This window comes from Etheostoma cragini, chromosome 12 (genome assembly GCF_013103735.1).
Source record: "Etheostoma cragini isolate CJK2018 chromosome 12, CSU_Ecrag_1.0, whole genome shotgun sequence".
Lineage (NCBI taxonomy): Eukaryota > Metazoa > Chordata > Actinopteri > Perciformes > Percidae > Etheostoma > Etheostoma cragini.
Window position 1 is genome coordinate 3,656,017 of NC_048418.1, and position 18,663 is coordinate 3,674,679.

The window sequence follows — 18,663 nt, forward strand, 5'->3', positions numbered from 1 at the left end:
TAACCTAATTTTTTTTGTCACTTTTTTGACGTACTATACTATGTTTTTTTTTAAAGATATTTAACAAAAAAAAAAAAAAGGAAATTTCAAATTACATACACACTTTTTTTCAACATACTATACTATGACTTTTTTTGACATACTTTACTATGTCTTTTTTCGACATACTATACTATGACTTTTTTTCGACATACTTTACTATGACTTTTTTTGACATACTTTACTATGACTTTTTTTGACATACTTTACTATGACTTTTTTCGACATACTATACTATGACTTTTTTTGACATACTTTACTATGACTTTTTTCGACATACTATACTATGACTTTTTTCCGCATACTACAGTATAACGTTTTTATAACTTTTTGCAACTTACTATACTATGACTTTCTTGGACATACTATACTATGACTTTTTTCGACATACTATACTATGACTTTTTCCGAAATACTATACTATGACTTTTTTTGGCATTCTACAGTATAATGTTTTTATAACTTTTTTGAACATACTATACTATGGCTTTTTTTGAACATATTATACTATGACTTTTTTCGGCATACTATACTATGACTTTTTTCAACATGCTATACTATCACTTTTTTTGACATAGTATACTATGACTTTTCTCAACAATTAATGTTATGACTTTTTTCGACATACTATAATATGACTTTTTTCGACATACTATACTATGACTTTTTTCGACATACTATACTAAGACCTTTTTCGACATACTATACTAAGACCTTTTTCAACACACTATACTATGACTTTTTCGGCATACTACATTATGATCTTTCAACATACTATTCTATGACTTTTATTGTCACTTTTTTTGACATACTATACTATGACTTTTTTCGGCATACTACAGTATAACATTTTTATAACTTCTTTCAACATACCATAGTATGACTTTTTATCAAAATAGTTATAATCGATAGAAACCTCCAGCAAAAAAAACAACTATCCTATGTAAAACTAAAAACTCCCAGCAGATACCTTGTCTTTCTCAGAGCTGAGGCGCCAGTTGTTTCTAGCAGCCAACATCTTCAGAGCTGAAACATTGTTATAGCTCAGATACACCTGGAAACACACGCAACATACATATGCATTAGCAAACAAACACATTAGCATGTGCAAGGAGCAGAAGACACTATTTAAATACTGGGCCCTGATGCTACTCCCATGATCATGCTTTGCCATCTCATAAAAATCACAAAATTCTACTATTATATTGTACAAAAAGTGTACATTTCTAAATGCCAGCTGGACTCTAGTAGCATTGTTAAGACGCTGACCCTCTGTCGTGTTTGGTCTATAATGGCTCTTTTTGTGTGAGAACACAACTGAACACACAACGCGGGTCTTGTCTGCGTCATTTTTTTTTTTTTCTATGTATCAAAGAGCATCCGAGGTCAGCTGGCAGCTCAGTTACTAAATGGAAGCGTCAAGTGCCGTCCTAGTGACCCAACACTAGTGACATTGTTGACCAGTTAAGTGTAGCGGAGGTCAAAAAACACAGGGGTGCTAAAACATCTCAAAGTCCAGCCAGCAAACTGGTGTGTGTCACACTCTCTGTGCACCCATTCCTCTCCACATGTTTACATGGATTTAAAGGGATGAGCTGTCTTATTTATCACAGCACATATCATTTTTCATAGTCCTGAGTGATTCCCCACCTGGTTTCTGGGGTTCCATGGTACAGATAGAGGGACCTCGCCCTGCTTGTGTGAAATTATGTACTTTCTGAAACAAAAGGAGAACAATCACACTGACAATTTAATTGTTATATCAGATCTGGGCTATAAATATCTGTATCTAGTATATCTACACGAACGGTGCTCTAGACCAGTGGTTCTCAACCTTTTTGAGTCATGACCCGACAGAATAAGGTTGGTGTTTGCGACTCGCACCAACCCCTCGACAACGAGAAAGAGAGCCGCAAACCGGTGTAAACCGCTGTTTCTACAGGTCTCCCCCTGCTGATTTTGAGGAACTTTTGTGATGCTTTGATTATGCTTTGATGACAGTTTAGTTTAGTTTTAGCAGCTAGCACCTAGCCTTGTCCAACATGCTCCAGGCTCTGTCGATTTTTGATGCGTTTGACTTTTTCTCTACCCCCGACCCACCTTCAGGCCCCTTTCTGTGTTCCAGGACCTCCTGATTTACAAATGAAGCTCTGAATATAACACATGAAATGTACCAACCTCACACAGTAATGTAAAAACCATGCCCCAGTCTAGAATATGTTATATCATTTCTTTTCTCCCCAACCATCTGGCGACCCTCATGTTGTGAATCACTGCTCTTGACCAATGTTTACATGCTTCATGCGTGTCTTTAGCATGAGGGACGGTGTGATGCACATTTCTACACACTGCAGAGGGCTGAACTGCATCTTGACATTTTTGTAGATTGTGCTCTTTTCTGAAAAGTTAAATCCTCCTTAATTTTAGAGACTGAAGTGAGTATCACCTCTGACACAGAAGTGGATTTATAAGCTAAGAATGTATGTGCTCTTTTCATGAATAGACAAACAGGTTACCTGTCCAATCTGATCTTTTTCCTAGCTATGGCCTCTTGAAACCTCCTCTTTCCTTCCTGTATGTGAAAGACATAGAGAGACAGACGAAGACACAGACAACAAAAAATTAAATTGCTTTCCATCTTACACCTCTCGTCCTGTTTAGCCTAAGTAATAAATAACTATAAATGATGTTGTCAAAATCTGACAAAACTTGCAAAAAATGAAACACTGCACTCAAACCCCATGTTCACGCTTCTCAGAATTGATTATTTCCACCGAAACAGAGCTATCAAATTAATATATCTTTCAGAGTATCAAGTACACACAGGCAAGATCATTTAAAACACTAACTTCAAAATATTGTTTATTTATGTTTTGGGATCATGAGGTCATGTTACATATTCCAATGTATAACACTGTGTTCAAATTGTTTAGTTTGTCTCCTTTTTTAAAGTTAAGGTGTTTTGTTTTTCCCACAATAGGTTTAAATGTTAGGGTTCATACAGTAAAGGCTGTTGCCATTTTGTCATAAAATGCTGTGAATGTAACGTATTATTATTATATAAATATTGCATTGACATAATCATTGTATCAGCATAGGATACAGTGCACATCTGTCTATCCAATAAGCTCCAAATGGGTGAGACTCACAAGCCATCTTCCCAGAGTCATACTGTAAACTTATATTTGATACTTCATCATTGTTAGGGTTCAGAGAACACACACCTTTTTTGGCATGATTGGTAATATAAGGTGTGGCGTTTTGAAGGCCAGTGTTTTTCAGGTGAACAAAGTGGGCTAAATTGTGAAAATTGTTGTTGTAGTTTTATTGTTGATACATGAGCTTCAGGTTTTCAGAAATGTGCACACATAGTTACATTTTTGTGTTTATACAATGGTGTAACATTGTTACAAGGTTGTAAAATGTTTAGCCATGAACAGAGCACCTATCACCCTGCAGCTACACTCATATCAGTGTGACTTATACATGCAACAGTAGGACATGATGATAAGAGCGGCTTCAATGAACACAAGGCCGATCTGTACCTGATAACTTAAATACAAGTTAAGAGGCCTGCAGTTTATAATTTTGACCTTTGACAGCTGAAAAGTTATTAGCCATGTATGCTGTAGCCTTTGGGGGGCATTTCAAGGGGGCAACATACAAATAGTTGTTGGGTTAGGGTTGTTTGCTATAAAACGTGAAGAAAGTCTCATTTATGGCTTGATAGTGATAAGTGTTAGTTGATTTGTAAAAGAGTTTCGAGATTTATTTTTGATTAAATTTTTTCTGCAACAATATTATTCAATTAAAATTGGCGTGTTTATATATAATTTCTAAGAGCTAACAGATAACTATGCAAACATGTTAGCTCTTTATTTTGTCTTTTAAGTTGCTATGTATTTTTTGCTAATTTTGTCTTATGAGCTGAAATGTCCCCCCCCCCCCCCAATTACCACCTTACCTGTTACCCAGAGTAGTGGTTAAGAGTTATTTGGAGTATAGTCAAAAACAGAAAAGGATGTCTAAATACTCAGGTAGTCAGACGCTTCCGGCCTCTCTAGTCAAGGGAATTCAGACAACTGGTACTCGGGTTGTTTCCTAGCCTGACGTTTACTCTCACCTGCCTGCCTGCTAACCCTCGAACAACTTCCACCGCCCACGCCACTCACCCTCAGCTACCCATCCTGCCTAGTCTGCCATTCACCATGCAGCCGTCTTCTTGTGTCCACTCCACCTCCTACAATAAACCTTCTTAAACATCACCTGCCTGTGTCAGTGTCTTCACTTGGGTCCACTGAGTACAACCTTTTTTCTTGAGTTTAGAGTTTATGCAGTAAAAAGGTGTTGCAACCGCGTTTGACTTACCAGAGGTTCGGGGCGTATCCGTGGTAACAAGCATGGCTTCCTGTGGTTGTCGAGTACCTCGAAGGTCATAAAGGCAGAGTTTATGTGTCGGTTAGGCCCTTCTTCCAGGTAGGCTTCTGCTCGCACCCCCACCTCAATGCTGCAGAACACACACTCCCTTGTTTTTCAATTCAACTTTATGTACAGTTTCTTTGCTTTACCCTTTTAACATTGAGCTGTTATCATGACCTGTTTCCTCCACATTAAATCAGTCGTATCGTATCTGATCATATCTTCTGTATCTTTATGAGGGATTGTGGACACACTTTTACCTGTTTTTGAAGGCGTTGTTGACTATAGCCCTCAGCAGCAGTCTGTCTCCAACCTGAGATGGTCCTCTGAAGGTGAACATGTCGATAGTCCGCAGAGTTGGGTGAGCCTGACACAGACGACTGCATAGAGAAAAGAGAGGTTATACAATAAGAAAAACAATGAAAGCGAGCAATACATCTGTAACTCTGGTGCATTTAAATAAAGCGTTTTAAAAGTGTGTGTGATTGTACCTGGCAGAAATTGTAGCTACATTCACCATCCAGGCCATAATCTGCCCTCCGAATGTATTCACCTGGTATTTAGATAAACAGAAATTATAATCTAGTCAATTTACTACTAAAGACAGTAATGGTACACCAATGATGAAACAGGGAGTGCATGAAAAGCGGCACTGTTGCTCTTGGGGGGGGGGGACAGTTGGGTCTCTGCACATTTTTGAGTGTGAACTCAACTACTTAACTACTCCTTTTTTAAAGATTTTGTTTGGCATTTTTAGACTTTTATTTAACTGGAAAGAAGACTTTAAAGGGGAAAGAGGGGGGAATGACACGCAGCAAAGGGCTGCAGGTCGGTGTCGAACCCGGGCCCGCTGCGTTAAGGAGTAAACTTCTAGATATGGGTGCTCGGTCTTCCAACCGAGTTATCTGGGCGCCCGGTCTAGACCTACTCTCTCCTGTTGTAATTTGACACACTATGCATGAAAAAAAACTTAATTGAACAAACAGACAGAGAAGCAGACAGAAAGATACATTTATAAATCACCTGATGGTTAGCATGTGGGGGTAGAACCAGTTCAATACTCTCCACCTTGGTCTTCTCTGCTGCCACCGCATTGTCTACTGCTGAGTTGTCAGCTGACACACACACACGCAGTGAATTTGTTAGTCTTTAAAGTCCGCTCACACCTTGGTCATATGTCATACTTCATTGTTTGTTACCCGGTACTCGGATTTAACTGAAATATTTTATCCTGCATTCTTATCAGAGTGTTTTTATATGTGTGTAAATGTGTCTGTGTACATATGCATATATGTTTAAAAAAAATAAAAGTTGTAGTAATATACAAGTTGTAATGTATATTTCCAATAAAAATATTTTTGAAAAACAAAAAGTCTGCTAACAAATACAGTTTCACATAGAGCTGGCCACTGTATTACACCTTTGTTGAGGACTGTTTTCAGTGGCAAAATTAATCCACATTTGGTGCTTTAGTATTTCTGCCAGCAGGATTGTGTATGTGGGATTGAGTCCAAATGAAATACAGAGTGTGTTCATAGCACCCAGTGTAACAGTGTGGCTCACTGATGTGTTTTTAATAGACATGCTTTCATTTTTACAAGCTTACTGTTTCCAGAAAGGGACATGGAGTGCAGTCATACAAATCTGTTTAATTACAATCCTATTTCATCACTGCTTCATTGTGTTTAAAGTCATACTCTGTATTGAGTTGCTGTCCTTCACTTTCACAGTAGCATTCAACAACAGCTGAAAGCATCCAACAAGCCTACAAACTCTCTGCAGTGTCTGCTCTATCAGGGAAAACTGTTACATTATTGTGGTCTGCTGTATGCTGTGATGTAGCTGTGTGCATCAAAACCTACCCTGCAGGTTAGACCCATGGGAGAGCAGATCTTTGATGATGTCATCATGTACCATCCTGACCCTCCGTCTCTCAGCCGCCACGCTGTATTCAACCTGCTCTTTCTCAGTGTGGGGTACAATGGGCTTCAAGATCACCTGTGAGCAGATTTAAATACATGTGTCAAACACCTTTAATAATAACCCCCCCCCCACACACACACACACACACACACACACACACACACACACACCTTTTTTCCTGTGTTTGTGCGTTGAGTTACAAAGGTGGCGTAGGCGTGACAAATCCTCCAGTGACGATCAGAGAACAGGTCCTCACAGCTCACCTCTATGCCCACCTGTGTTGGAATACAGGGATAACATATGGTCAAACTATGTAAATATATAGTGGAGGAATGGCGTCCTGAGCCGAGATTAAAGTCACACTCCCTCTGTGTGTTGTAACCTGAGTTTGTCTTTTCTTTGTTTTGATAACTGGTCCGGACGCAGGTGCATGTGGCCGTTAACAAGCTGAGGTATTTCATGATGGGTAACAGTCTGTGAGAGTCATGTGGAGTTCCAGCCTGCTGTTCATTTATTTGTTTACAGTATTTTGAGTACAGCTCCTTTAAAAAGTGTCTCCTGTCCCCCGGCTGTTGCCAACGGAAAGTTCAGCCAGGAGAATTTTGGGCGACGAAAATTGTGTGTGTGTTCACTTGGGCAGCAAATATGGTTATAAAGCCTTTAGATAAGATAACACAGATGACAACAAAGGAATCTTATCTTATCTAAATGCTTCATACCCCTACCGCAATGATCGGAAACCCTTTCCTTACGCCTTCCCTCATTGGTGGCATGAAAGCCCCGTTATGTGTGAGGCCAGATGAACTTAACATCTTTTAACGCCCGCCTTAATCTAAAGAAAGAGACAGCTGTCAAGTCTGCAACGCCTCCAGAGGACCGGCCAATGTCAGTAACCCCAGCAGATATAATAAAACCCTGATGAGAGGGAATATGAATAAAGCCGCTGGCCCTGATGACTTCACTGGCTGTGTACTAAGAACATGTGCCAACCAGCTGTTTGAATACACTGCACTGGAAGTTGCTTTGGATAAAAGTGTTAGCTTAATGACATGTAAGGTAATGTAATAAATATTTCCAATGATATGTTTAACATAACACTGTCACAGGAAAGCATCCCCCCCCACGACAGCCTCCATCGTCCCTACACCTAAAAAGTCTGCAGTGTCTAGTCTATATGACTATCGCCCTGTGGCACCAAAACGAGACTAGCTTCTGTGCTTCCGCGCACTAACGCACTCAACCCCCACCCCCAAATCATTCTTGTCGGTTATTGGCTGGAATGCTCGAACATTGTTTGTGTATTCTTCGGGGTGCAGGTGGAGACAGTTTGTTTTTGTTGCCGTTTGTAGACCCTGGGCTGTCTACAGAGACCAAGTTTTTTTCACAGTGTGTTCTGGGGACAGCCAGCTTGTGGATAGTGAGGAAATGCTTCCTGTAAGTGACAACAAATGTTGTTGCCTAAAACACGTGTGACATCACTTAGAGCACATTTAAACTTTGCAATCTGGACTTCAGTACTACACTCTGCAACTGGATAGTAAACTACTCTAATCTAGTGTTGAGGAGTGGAGCCCCCCAGGGCTCTGTAATCAGCCCCCTTCTTGCCAACACTGTAAATCCCCAAATGCAAGTAAAAAAGGGTTTTGTGTGGCAGGGCACCTTGAAAGTAAATTAGAGAACACAACTGTCAACTTGAATCAAATCAGATTTAATTTCCCACAACATCGTGAGCAAAAACGTTAATATCAAGCCCTTGGTATAATGTAAGGAATGTGAAGTACCATTATTTAAAGCAATTTAACGTGACTGGATGTAAAACATAAGTGATAAGAATCCGATGCAAACTTCTCTGACCTCCATGCTGGTGTTGAAGGCTCTGTTGACCTTTGCTTTGATGTTCACCACCTGACCCACGCTGAACAGGGATACAAAGGAAGAATGAGTGAATTAGAGCTGCAAAGATTAATCAATTAGTTGTAAAGTGTGAAAATAATTGCCAACTTTTTTGATGATCAATAAATCACAAAACTCCTCAGATTCCAGCATTTTAAAATCTTCATATTTTCTAGTTTTTTGACCCCTCTTTGACTGTAAATTGAATATCTTTTAGTTGTGGAAAAAACAAGACATTTGAGGATGTCATCTTGGGCTTTTAGAAACACTGATGACAATCTTTCACCATTTTATGAAATTTAATAGACCAAACTAATCGATTAATCGAGAACCTAATCAAAAGATTAATCAACAATAAAAATAATCGTTAGTTGCAGCCCTATACTGAATATATACACACACACTAGCAGTGGAGAAGGGCCCACGCCTCTGTACACACACTTCCTGTTACCTGATGGTATGTTCAAAGTGGATGTCATCCATGGAAGCAGTGACGCAGGGACACCCAGCATGCCTCTCAGCTGAATATAAAACAGACATATGTCACAACTTCAATCACTACAACACACCTCACATGACTAATATTCACTGAATCCCACTCACTCACTCTCTCTCTCTCTCTCACACACACACACACACACCAGAAAGGCAGGCACTGCAGTCCATCCATTTGAGCAGCTCTCCCACGCTCAGCTCCTGTCGATGGTTGCTGTGACAAGGCATCACTATCTGACTCATTTTCACCTCCGTCGGGTTGACGCTCTCTTCTTCTTCTTCTACTTCTTCTTCTTCCTCCTCCTCATCTTCCTCCTTGTCTTTCTCCAATTCACCTGACAATCTGGAACTCATCTTCAAAGCTGAGGGAAGAGACAAGTTTCTAAGGGATCTAGGTTAAGGTCAGTTGCCCTGTTCACCTTTAAGAAGACTCTTATGCAGTTCTCACAACATGGACTATATCTATCCATCCCAACTAGTGGGGTAGCCAAATGTTGTCTGCAACACACACACACACACACACACACACACACACACACACACACACACACACACACACACACACACACACACACACACACACACACACACACACACACACACACACACACACACACACACACACACACACACACACACACACACACACAGGTCTGCAGCTGGTCTGCACTTTCAATTATTTAGTAATATTGTGCTCTCAATCTTTACTGTAAAGCCCTATGCAACTTATGTCTGATAAAAAAAAATGCTTTATGAATACATTTTCCTTACTTACTTACTTACAGGTACAAGAGGGAAAGATCAGAGAGAGGTTCTTATAATTGAGACTTGTTCTGACATGTTTAAACTGATCTATGTAGTATCTTATTGGATATCAGTTCTGTAGAAAACTGTGTCTGTCTGAGCTGGAGCTCATGTTGATGACTAAATGCACAAAGGTAGAACAAATAGCTGCATTCCTTGTGTGAATAGTTATTCAGTCAGTACCCTGCAGTTTGACAGATGAACAGATTCACTTTTTGTGTCTTGATACAAAATTAATTTGAGCATTCCTTAGTTTGTCTTTACAGCAGAAAGATATGTTGGGTAGCATTTTCCTAGGAAGTCATACATTGACACAACTAAATAGTTACACATGCAGGGTAGGCTACTAACACCAATAAACATATGGAATTTGCATTAACCTACATTATATTGTAGTATTTTCTGAAGAACTCCTACCACACACAATCTCTAGATTTACTATTCAGGCAATTGTCCTCAATCCATGATGACACATCAGGTCACTTTAGTAAACTATATATGTACATAAGGGTTGTGCTCATGCTGCCAGTGATTGCAACATCGTTTACTGCAACTGCTTCCTGTACAATGATTATTGTCTGTAATGTAATGAAGGCAATTCCTTCTAAAAACTGAAGTTTTTTTGTTAAAATCAGTTTCTCAGACTCCCAGTAAACGTCAGTGAGTTTGTGCTGTTAGCTCATTGGTTTGAAGATGACGTTAGGCTGACATTTTATTGCGTTAATGTTTCATGGTGGACCACAAATGCAACAGACAACCTTACTCAATGGGGTATCTGAAGTCAAGTGACGAGTCGTCAATTGACTTCAAGACTTTAAGATACCACACTGAGTTAAGAAGTATGTCGACGCATTTTGTTTCCGTCTATCATGACAATGTTACATGACAGTCGCACAGGTAGAAAAACATACTACTGAGAGTGCACGCTGAACTCTGAACAAACTCGACAAAGTTGCACGTTATGAAAGGACTAACGTTACCTTTACGTTACATACGCTCATGAAAAAGCTAGTTAAAACCAGCGATAGTACCTGCTAACGTTATACTGCACACCAAACAATATTCTTCCAGCTATAACAGCGAACTTAAAAAAAAAACTTCCAGTTAAATTAGCTTATACTGCTACTACTACTAGCTTGAACGTTTTGCGGTATGACTTTGGAATATTAGCTTACTTTGCAATGTAATGTCTCCCTTTTCCAGACCATCCACACACTGTAACATAAACCACTGAGGGACCTAAAGTATCAGGCTAAACGTTGATAACATACGTGTACGATAACGAAGCGTTTTCCGGTACTACCTTTCAAAATAAAAGCCGTATTAACTAAGATATTTATGAAAATGTAGCAGTGTTCGTTTAGCGATTAATTACTTGATTTGCATGCACGTGTGTGTGTGACCCAGAGAAAAAGAAAAAACCTTGCCAAGTGATAATAATGATACAGCTGGGATGTTAGAACAGGAACAGTTACCTATAGCCTAACTCACAAATTAATACTCACAAATTAATAAGTTACAAAACGAATACACATTGACCTGCAATACTAGAAAACCAAAGAATTTACGAGAGAAGAGATTCCCAAAGCGGCTTGTTTTCGGTAGTTTGTGTGTATCTTTGGGTAACTTGACACAATTTAAAATACGACGAAAATACAGGAATTAAAAAAAAGTCAAAATCTCCCTCACCAGGCCCTCCCTCTTTTCCACTCGCTGTCTTGTCAGCTGCTAATTTTGTTCGCCTTCACTCAAAATATTAGAAACACTGAAGCAAACAGAAACCCATTACGTTACAAATCTGTTGATGCTTTATTATTTTTAGTTTTCACTTGGATAATTCATTCAAACCAGTGAATTAATAGTCTATTGTGAAAAATGCCACAGTGGCTGATGAGCAAAAAGGTTTTTTAATTAATACTGTTTATTAATCCCCAGTGGGGAAACTACAATTGACACTTTTTGTTAGAAATCACTACACACACACACACGCTCCGAATCTATACATGCACAAATGGAGAAGTCAGAGTGAGTGGGCTGACGGGGCTGGACCAGCGCCCTGAGCGGTTGGGGGTACGGTGCCTTGCCCAAAATTAAATGCATACAAAATACGTTTAAAGTGATTTATTACCAAGATATGCATATAAATAAATCCAAAACACATATGATTATCATGAAATGCGCAGCTGCTAGGTTATGGTAATGGAACCTTTTTTGGTCCAATTTAGACACTAGTGAGTTAGCTTCAGCTTTGATGATGACAATTTGTGAGAACTTAAAAGAAAGACAAACTGACAAGGATATGAGTCCTGGTTTGTTTTAAATGTACACCAGTAAGGCATAACAACTAAAGTAAAGTACAAGTAAAGTACTAATTCAAAACAACTTTTTTATTGAGTGAGGTCTCTCAGTTACAAGAACAAACAGAGGCATGGAGTCAGTGTATTCAAATGGGTTTTCGTAGTTTCAGGCCATCCAAATTATCCAGACAATCTGGTGGGATGCAGGTCAGGACTAAAGGAAAGGAGGATTTGGTGTGGCGAGATACTGGTTTATCACACACACACACACACACACACACGCAGACACAGACGCACACACACACACACAGAGTTTTTCCTACAAGTCCTACACAGCCCCGTGTAGGTACAAAGCCAAGAACTTGCTGAATGTTTCAGGCTTGTATCCTGCCAAACCAGCTGGTACCTGCAGGGAGACACACAGAAACCAATCAGCACGACTCAACTTTACTGTTGCAGAAAAAAAGGTTACAATCCAGCTATAAAACTTCCATCCCTGGGAGATCAAGTCAGACCGGGCTTATATCCCTCAGGGGATTGTGTTCTGTAATACAAGTTGATGAAACCTGTAAAATATTAATTTATAGTTTTAAGGAGACAGCATATCCAGAGTAATTATCTATTTGTAAATTTCCATCTTTGTAAATAGTATTGTTGCTTGAATTGTAAATTAGTTTGTTAGGTTACAAGTAGCCTATTTGAGGCTTCTGTTGGAGTCCAACTGTCAGCTAGGACTACAAGCTTTGATTCCAGAAAAAATTAAAATTTCAGCTGCCAAAGCTAATTTTATCTGCATTTTGCAGTTTGGCCAATTTATAAATTATTGGTCAATTTAAAGCCCTGTCTACAACCACCACACAACACAAAGCAGAGACTACCATCAGCGGCAATCAAAGTGTTAACTCCAACATTAATAAGAAAACACCTGTTACACCTGCTCCTCATTTGCATGGGAGGACTCCAGGCTACTTCATGAAAATGAAGATCAGGCAGCACAACTTTGAGTTTCAAAAACTCACAAAAATCTTTTAAACTGACTCGATAACTCAAAACTACATAGCCTATTTGTCGCAAATTAATGTTTTCAGAAACACATTTCAGTGAACTATTTTCGTAAAATAAGAGATCGTTTTCCAAAAGAGCCGCCATTATGGTCTGTTTTGAATTCCACGAGAAGACGTTGGTCCAATCACGTGCAGCCATCGGGTTGTAGGAGGGTGCAGCCTGTTTTCTTTGCAAAAGATAAAAGTTGATTGTGATCATACCTTCACTTGCTTCTTCTTGATGAGTGGTCGGACTTTTGCAAAGTCGTAGAGCTCAACATCTTCATCCAGCCACACCTGCATGGAGCAGACAAAATTTCAAAAGCCAGCAGAAAATGAACTAAGAAGCAGCAAAGTTATTCTTCATCTCTTGTTTTACTTTGATATTTAATTCTGATTGATTTGGAAAACTGACAAAGTGACATTTCTACACAGCAGCAGATATTTTTGTTTCATTACTTAATCAAAAATATCAATGAAAACTTGTTCTGAGGACCAGTTTCTTTGCATGTGTATTTACAGTATTTTAACCAGTAGTGTGGTGCAAAAATACAGTCCCAATGTCCTCAGAAAGTGCTGAGCTTGTTTAAACCTGACTTACATACTATTTAAATATGAGATAAAGCCATTGAAGTTGGATATACTCCACTGAAAAACTCTTCATTGAATCATGAGCAGTCACCCTTAAAGAAGCCTTACGGGTGGCTCTAAAAAGGTTGTAGCTTGTTCTTATGATGGGAGGGGGCGCCTGTAGTCATCTTGAATTCATAGCAGTTGCAATCAATTCCAATAGCGACCCAGAGTCTCAACCAAAGAAACAAAACTTTCATAGAAACTTCTCAAACAGCTCCACTGTTTATGTCTTTGTTCCAAATGTGACTTTGTCTACGGCCGAGGACCAAGCTACAAACTTCTCAGAGCTAGCTTTCAAGATTCCCGTGGGGACAATTTAATACCCAAAAAGCAGATTTCTCATGCAATAATCCTTTAAAAATGGAATGACATCATATAATGGCTAAATTTAAAAATAAGGTAACACTGTTTAGCTTGTTGATGTGCTAAAGCACATTGCCAGTTTTGCTGGGTGTTCTGTACTGTTTGGTACTGTTTATCTAGCTATGCAGCAGCAAATGTCCTCGCATAGATGTCCCTTAAAAGCCACTACGGTTGGTGACTCAGACTTTCTCACAAAAGGAACCCATACAGCTATGGACTAAAAAAAATGAAGCACCTGGTTCTTGATGCCGTCGTCTCCTGAGAGATCTGTGGTGTTGAGCTGGAAAACCAGAAACTGGAAAATTCTGCCGTTGGTCCCGACTGCCTGAACTGTTACAGGACGATCTAATACACGCTGAGGCTGGGGCTGACACACACACAAACAGACACCCACACACACACACACACACACACACACACACAGACAGACACACACACACACACACACACACACAGACACAGAGAAAGAGGATCAGCAACTGGTAATACCGTATGTTTACAGATTTGTTGTGTATAATGACACGCTGTAAATCCTTACCCCATACAGGTTGTGTGCACGGACCAGAGCGTTTCCATAGGTGAACATGAACATCTTGGCTCTGAACTGTTCTGGCCGGAGCTTACAGCACGGATCAGCTCCCTCCAGAAAGTAAAGTGTGTGGGCATGTGGATAAGGGTAGTCACCCCTGAAACCTGATTGGATAACACAGAGATGTGATTTAATTGGGCCTGAGCACTGGACAAACAGACACTCCTTTTATACTCACACTACTATTCTTTTATTAAGATTATTTTTGGGGGCCTTTATTTTGATAGGGCAGCTGAGGACATGATAGGGGAAAGAGAGGGGGAATGACATGCAACAAATGGCCGCAGGTTGAAGTTGAACCCGGCCTGCAGCGCCGAGGAGTAAACCTCTATGTGGGCGCACCCTCTACCAACTGAGCTATCTGGGCGCCCGCTCACACTACTATTAGACCATGATTTCTGTGACATGAAGGAGGACTGGGTGTCTTCTTACCTGAGGAGTTCAACTCCTTGTACACGTTTACTTTCTGCAGGTCGATGGTAGGGGACACAGGATAGAATGTTTCCAGGACATGATCTGCAGTGTCGCTCACTTCCTGTTTCCCAGAAACACCTGGGAGAGGATCCATGCAGTTTTGCAGTAAACCATTCTGACCTCGAATCTGGAACAGGTCCTCACCTGGTATTCAAACACAGAATAAAAACGGGAGTCCATTAGAATGCATTTAGCATGTTCAGATTATTATTATTATTTCAGGCAGCTCTGATCAATTTTCAAGACTCATTTATTGTCTTCAGGAGTGTCAATGTCTGTCGTTAATCAGTCGGTCCACCACTTTGTTCCAGACTGAAGAAAAGTTAAAGTGTGTAAGGAAAGACATTGATGGTCATCAGAGAATGGATCTCGATGACTTTGCTGAACCCGTTTTTACTCACCATCTGAATTGATGGATTGCTATTAAAGATTATAAAGATATCGATGGTTCCCAGAGAATGGATCCCAAAGACCTTGGTAATAGTCTGACTTTTCCTCTAGTGAAACCAGCCAATGTTTTCACTTGTCCTGTAATAAATCTTCTATCTCTTGGTAGATCTCATCTCATGAAATGGTTTTAATCTTGCATTGTTTATATGTACTATTTAGCAGTCTTCTTCTTTGTTGCCTTGGTTGGCACATTGCTGTGTATTGCTGTCAACTGTTGGTCAGTGGCATAGCATGTACTCATCAGCAGGAATGTGTATTGGGCCACCAGCATGCCCACTAGCATGCCAATAATGTTAACTAAACGGGAACTCACGAGTAAAAACATTGGTCTACAGCGCTAGTAGGGGTCAAAAACTAAATAGTGTAATAATGTAATCTAACAGAGTGTATTTACCTCTTTCCCATGTGGCTGCCAATGAGTATTTCTCAGCAAGGATCCTCCTTCCCATCGCTGGGTGGTTGGACTGTAGAGTTGCACACAGATGGAGCAGGTTTAAGAGCAAAGTGTTGCTGGGAAAGGAAGACATGCCCACAAAGAGTGGGAGTAAGAAGAGTTATTGATTTCCCAAAAAAGGACTGTAAAAGTACCACGTGCATTTAGTGAGTCAACCCAGCTGACAGAGGGTAGGACACATTTAGACCTCTGAATCAAACACAGAAGTCTCTTCCTCATTAGCAAAGGTGATCACAATTGCTCATTTACAAAGGTTAGTAAATACCGTAGACTGTATACTATTAATGGACAGCGCATGTCTAACGTCGCCCACTGATTTGTGGAGATCTGCTGTGAGTCGTTGAGTTTCCCGTTGGCTTACGGACGCAGCCATCCTGGTTGGGGATGTGATGATTTTAGATGAGAGGGAGGAGCACTTACACTCTACTTTCACTGGCAATCACATCATAGCCACGCGCTGTATGGTAAATACAAAAGGTATATGACTTTGGGGGACTGAACAACAACAACAAATGCTCTCTAAACATGATTAGTAGCAAAAATGACTTTGTGCTGGCGTGAGCCATAGTTTTCCTACGGAGAAAGCAAAGCTCCATAGGAAATGGGTGTTCCCGCACACAAAGTTCAATCTCTTTCAAACCCTAACCTATTTACATGATTTGATTTTCATATTCTGACATTTTATCTTTCCAGGAGAGAGGCCAGGGTATGTGTGAAGGTGACCTCTTATGATAAGTTATATGCTCCCGCTGACCGTCATGTCCAGTGCTTCTTTTAACTAACTTTTAAGTGTTTTCCCACATGAGTGGTCCCCCTGTGCCCGTGCCCTTTGTAGCGCCTATCCTGGGTGCTGCGTTTTAACCCCAACCTAACCCCACCTGCCCATGTTATGGACAAAAAGAACAGAAAGGTTCCATGCATCCAATCTGTTTTGATAACTGGGTTCTATCCTCACGTTCTTTCCTCTGAAAGGGATTATTTACAGACGCCTAATTTTGTGTTTAACTGAAATACATTATTCATTAACAGTATTTACTAGGCTAATTACTTTTTTTCAAATTCCAGTTGCTCTATTGACACCTGGTGCTTGTTGGTGTCATAACCCTATGCTACACTTTGCTTGTGTTACTGTGGTGGGGCAGACAGCTCGTTGAGCTGATAGTGTCCCCCTGGAGGGGTTTAGGCAATGCTCCTTTATATTCCCTTGCAAACAATATATCATATTTTTAATTGTGTATATGTGTAAGTAGGTAAAGAGAGAAAGAAACAGACAATGTGGTGACACACTACCTGTATTTCTCTTTGCCCGGTCGTTCCTCTGTCGTGTCCCAGAAGCGGGCATGTTTGATGGCGTTCTGCACACGTTCATCCTGATCTGGTATCTGATTGGCAGGATTCTCGGCCAATGAGAGGAGCTGAGGCGGCAGACCAGAGATCAATTTGGTTTTGGTCAACCACAGAGCCTGACGCACACCTGAGACAGAGAGAGAAGATTTGAAGTGTCACAAGGTTATGAAAAAGTATACCTTTTAAGAGAAGAGGTAAAAAGAAGAGGAAATAAATAACTGTTCTGGGGACTCAAAACATGTTAATTTGTCTCTCTTTGTAGTTTGGCTTATTTAAAGCTAATGTATTTGCACTTACTTCTTGCTGTCCGCAGTTTGTTCCTTCAAGGTTGAAAGCACTTAATTGGATGTGGATTTGGAAAAAAGCTTCAGCTAAATGTAATGTAATTTAATGTACTTGTGCTACATCTAGGGGTTGAAAAATAAATACAGATTTATGTATCTTTGGAGCCTCTGGCTTTAATCTCTAACAGATTTGTTGTTGAGATGTACATGATTCCTGAAAAAAGAAACATCCTGAGACACGTGTGATGTTTTGAATGTGCAGAAAGGTTTAAATAATGAAGGAGAATTATTTACCTTAACCTAAATAAAGACATGTTCACCATAAATTGATGCATAAAAATTCAACAGAAAGCACAAGATAAAGTGATTGATGTTCAAAATGTTATGGGAAACAACCCCCGGACCCCCCAGATATATGGTGTCCCCCCTCATGTTGAAACTAACAAAAACAACAACGATCAGCTTGAAGTTTAACGTTATTAAAGCTGTGATGTTCTACCTTCCAGTGCGCTGGTCCTCTGGTTGAACACATAGCAAGGTTTTTCTTTGTAAAGCGGCATCTCGTGAGCCGGAGGAGACTTGTAATGTCTCGGGTCCTTGTAGTCCCTCACCCAATGGGGGTGAACGGGCTTAGACAGCCCCGGGACATAGTGCATCCTCTCCCCGTAGGTGACCATCTCCAGCCCGGGGATCTCCACTCTCTCCCTGGGTTTGCGCTCAGGGGGAACCTTGGCTGCCAGACAGCGGCTGACAGCGAAGTGTCTCCGGACCTGAAGGTGGCTGGCCCTGGCTCCTCCATGTGAGGACAACCGTCTCAAATCCTTCAAGAAAACGGTCTGAGAAAACAACGGAGCCGCCGTTTTCAAACACTGGGCTGTTTCTGGAAGCATATTACTATATCTATGTACTTCTCATAGAATTTTCAAGATTTACGCGGCTATTGTGACCTGAGTCATTGCCTGTCAGTCAGTGCTGCTGTAGGGAGCCGCCATATTGGATTTTCTTCTTCGTTGGCAGAGAGCGCGAGGTGCATTACCGCCACCGTCTGCATCGGAGTGGGACTACTAGATTAGATCAGGGGTCTGTTTTTAAACCATTTACCCTTTCACCCTTGTGTTGTCTTCCCGTAAAAATTAAAAATCAACACTTTTGTTGA

At 40.3% G+C, this 18,663-nt stretch overlaps 2 protein-coding genes across 6 annotated transcripts in view; both read right to left on the bottom strand.

The window, feature by feature from the left end:
• Nucleotides 1-10,850, bottom strand: part of LOC117954266 (acyl-coenzyme A thioesterase 11-like) — a 14,716-nt gene extending 3,866 nt beyond the window's left edge. Inside the window, exons 1-13 of one of the 2 annotated variants that reach the window (XM_034887918.1) lie at nt 10,749-10,850; nt 8,916-9,131; nt 8,726-8,795; nt 8,236-8,296; nt 6,552-6,656; nt 6,321-6,456; nt 5,482-5,573; nt 4,950-5,011; nt 4,719-4,838; nt 4,408-4,546; nt 2,556-2,611; nt 1,690-1,756; nt 1,010-1,093 (exon numbers count right to left, since the gene is read on the bottom strand). In XM_034887918.1, coding sequence (XP_034743809.1) covers nt 1,010-1,093; nt 1,690-1,756; nt 2,556-2,611; nt 4,408-4,546; nt 4,719-4,838; nt 4,950-5,011; nt 5,482-5,573; nt 6,321-6,456; nt 6,552-6,656; nt 8,236-8,296; nt 8,726-8,795; nt 8,916-9,131; nt 10,749-10,797 — 1,257 coding nt within the window. In that variant the 5' untranslated portion in view covers nt 10,798-10,850. Of the gene's footprint in view, nt 1-1,009; nt 1,094-1,689; nt 1,757-2,555; nt 2,612-4,407; nt 4,547-4,718; nt 4,839-4,949; nt 5,012-5,481; nt 5,574-6,320; nt 6,457-6,551; nt 6,657-8,235; nt 8,297-8,725; nt 8,796-8,915; nt 9,134-10,745 lie in introns of both variants that reach the window. The other variant, XM_034887919.1, reaches the window with a different exon arrangement.
• mrpl37 (mitochondrial ribosomal protein L37) lies at nt 9,400-18,514 on the bottom strand. Of its 4 annotated transcripts, none has more exons than XM_034887934.1 (9): nt 18,007-18,514; nt 17,167-17,350; nt 15,817-15,932; nt 14,931-15,116; nt 14,448-14,602; nt 14,145-14,276; nt 13,136-13,210; nt 12,189-12,276; nt 9,400-9,418 (listed from the first exon to the last, which is right to left on the bottom strand). In XM_034887934.1, exons 1-8 carry the CDS (start codon nt 18,395-18,397, stop codon nt 12,199-12,201), a joined length of 1,317 nt encoding a protein of 438 aa, XP_034743825.1. In that variant the 5' UTR covers nt 18,398-18,514; the 3' UTR covers nt 9,400-9,418; nt 12,189-12,198. The 4 variants fall into 4 exon arrangements, with proteins under 4 accessions (XP_034743825.1, XP_034743826.1, XP_034743827.1 ...); XM_034887935.1 differs by lacking the exon at nt 9,400-9,418 and adding an exon at nt 11,951-12,157 and having other exon boundaries at nt 12,199-12,276; XM_034887936.1 differs by lacking the exon at nt 9,400-9,418 and having other exon boundaries at nt 11,951-12,276; nt 14,145-14,270.
• Between the last annotated feature and the right edge of the window lie 149 nt (nt 18,515-18,663).

Excerpts from the sequence above, each read along its gene's own strand:
- mrpl37 (XM_034887934.1), bottom strand. The coding sequence starts at position 18,397 with ATGCTTCCAGAAACAGCCCAGTGTTTGAAAACGGCGGCTCCGTTGTTT. Across the intron at positions 17,351-18,006 it reads GAGGACCAGCGCACTGGAAG|GTGTGCGTCAGGCTCTGTGG; the intron begins GTAGAACATCAC and ends TCTCTGTCTCAG. Across the intron at positions 13,211-14,144 it reads ACGACGGCATCAAGAACCAG|GTGTGGCTGGATGAAGATGT; the intron begins GTGCTTCATTTT and ends TGCTCCATGCAG.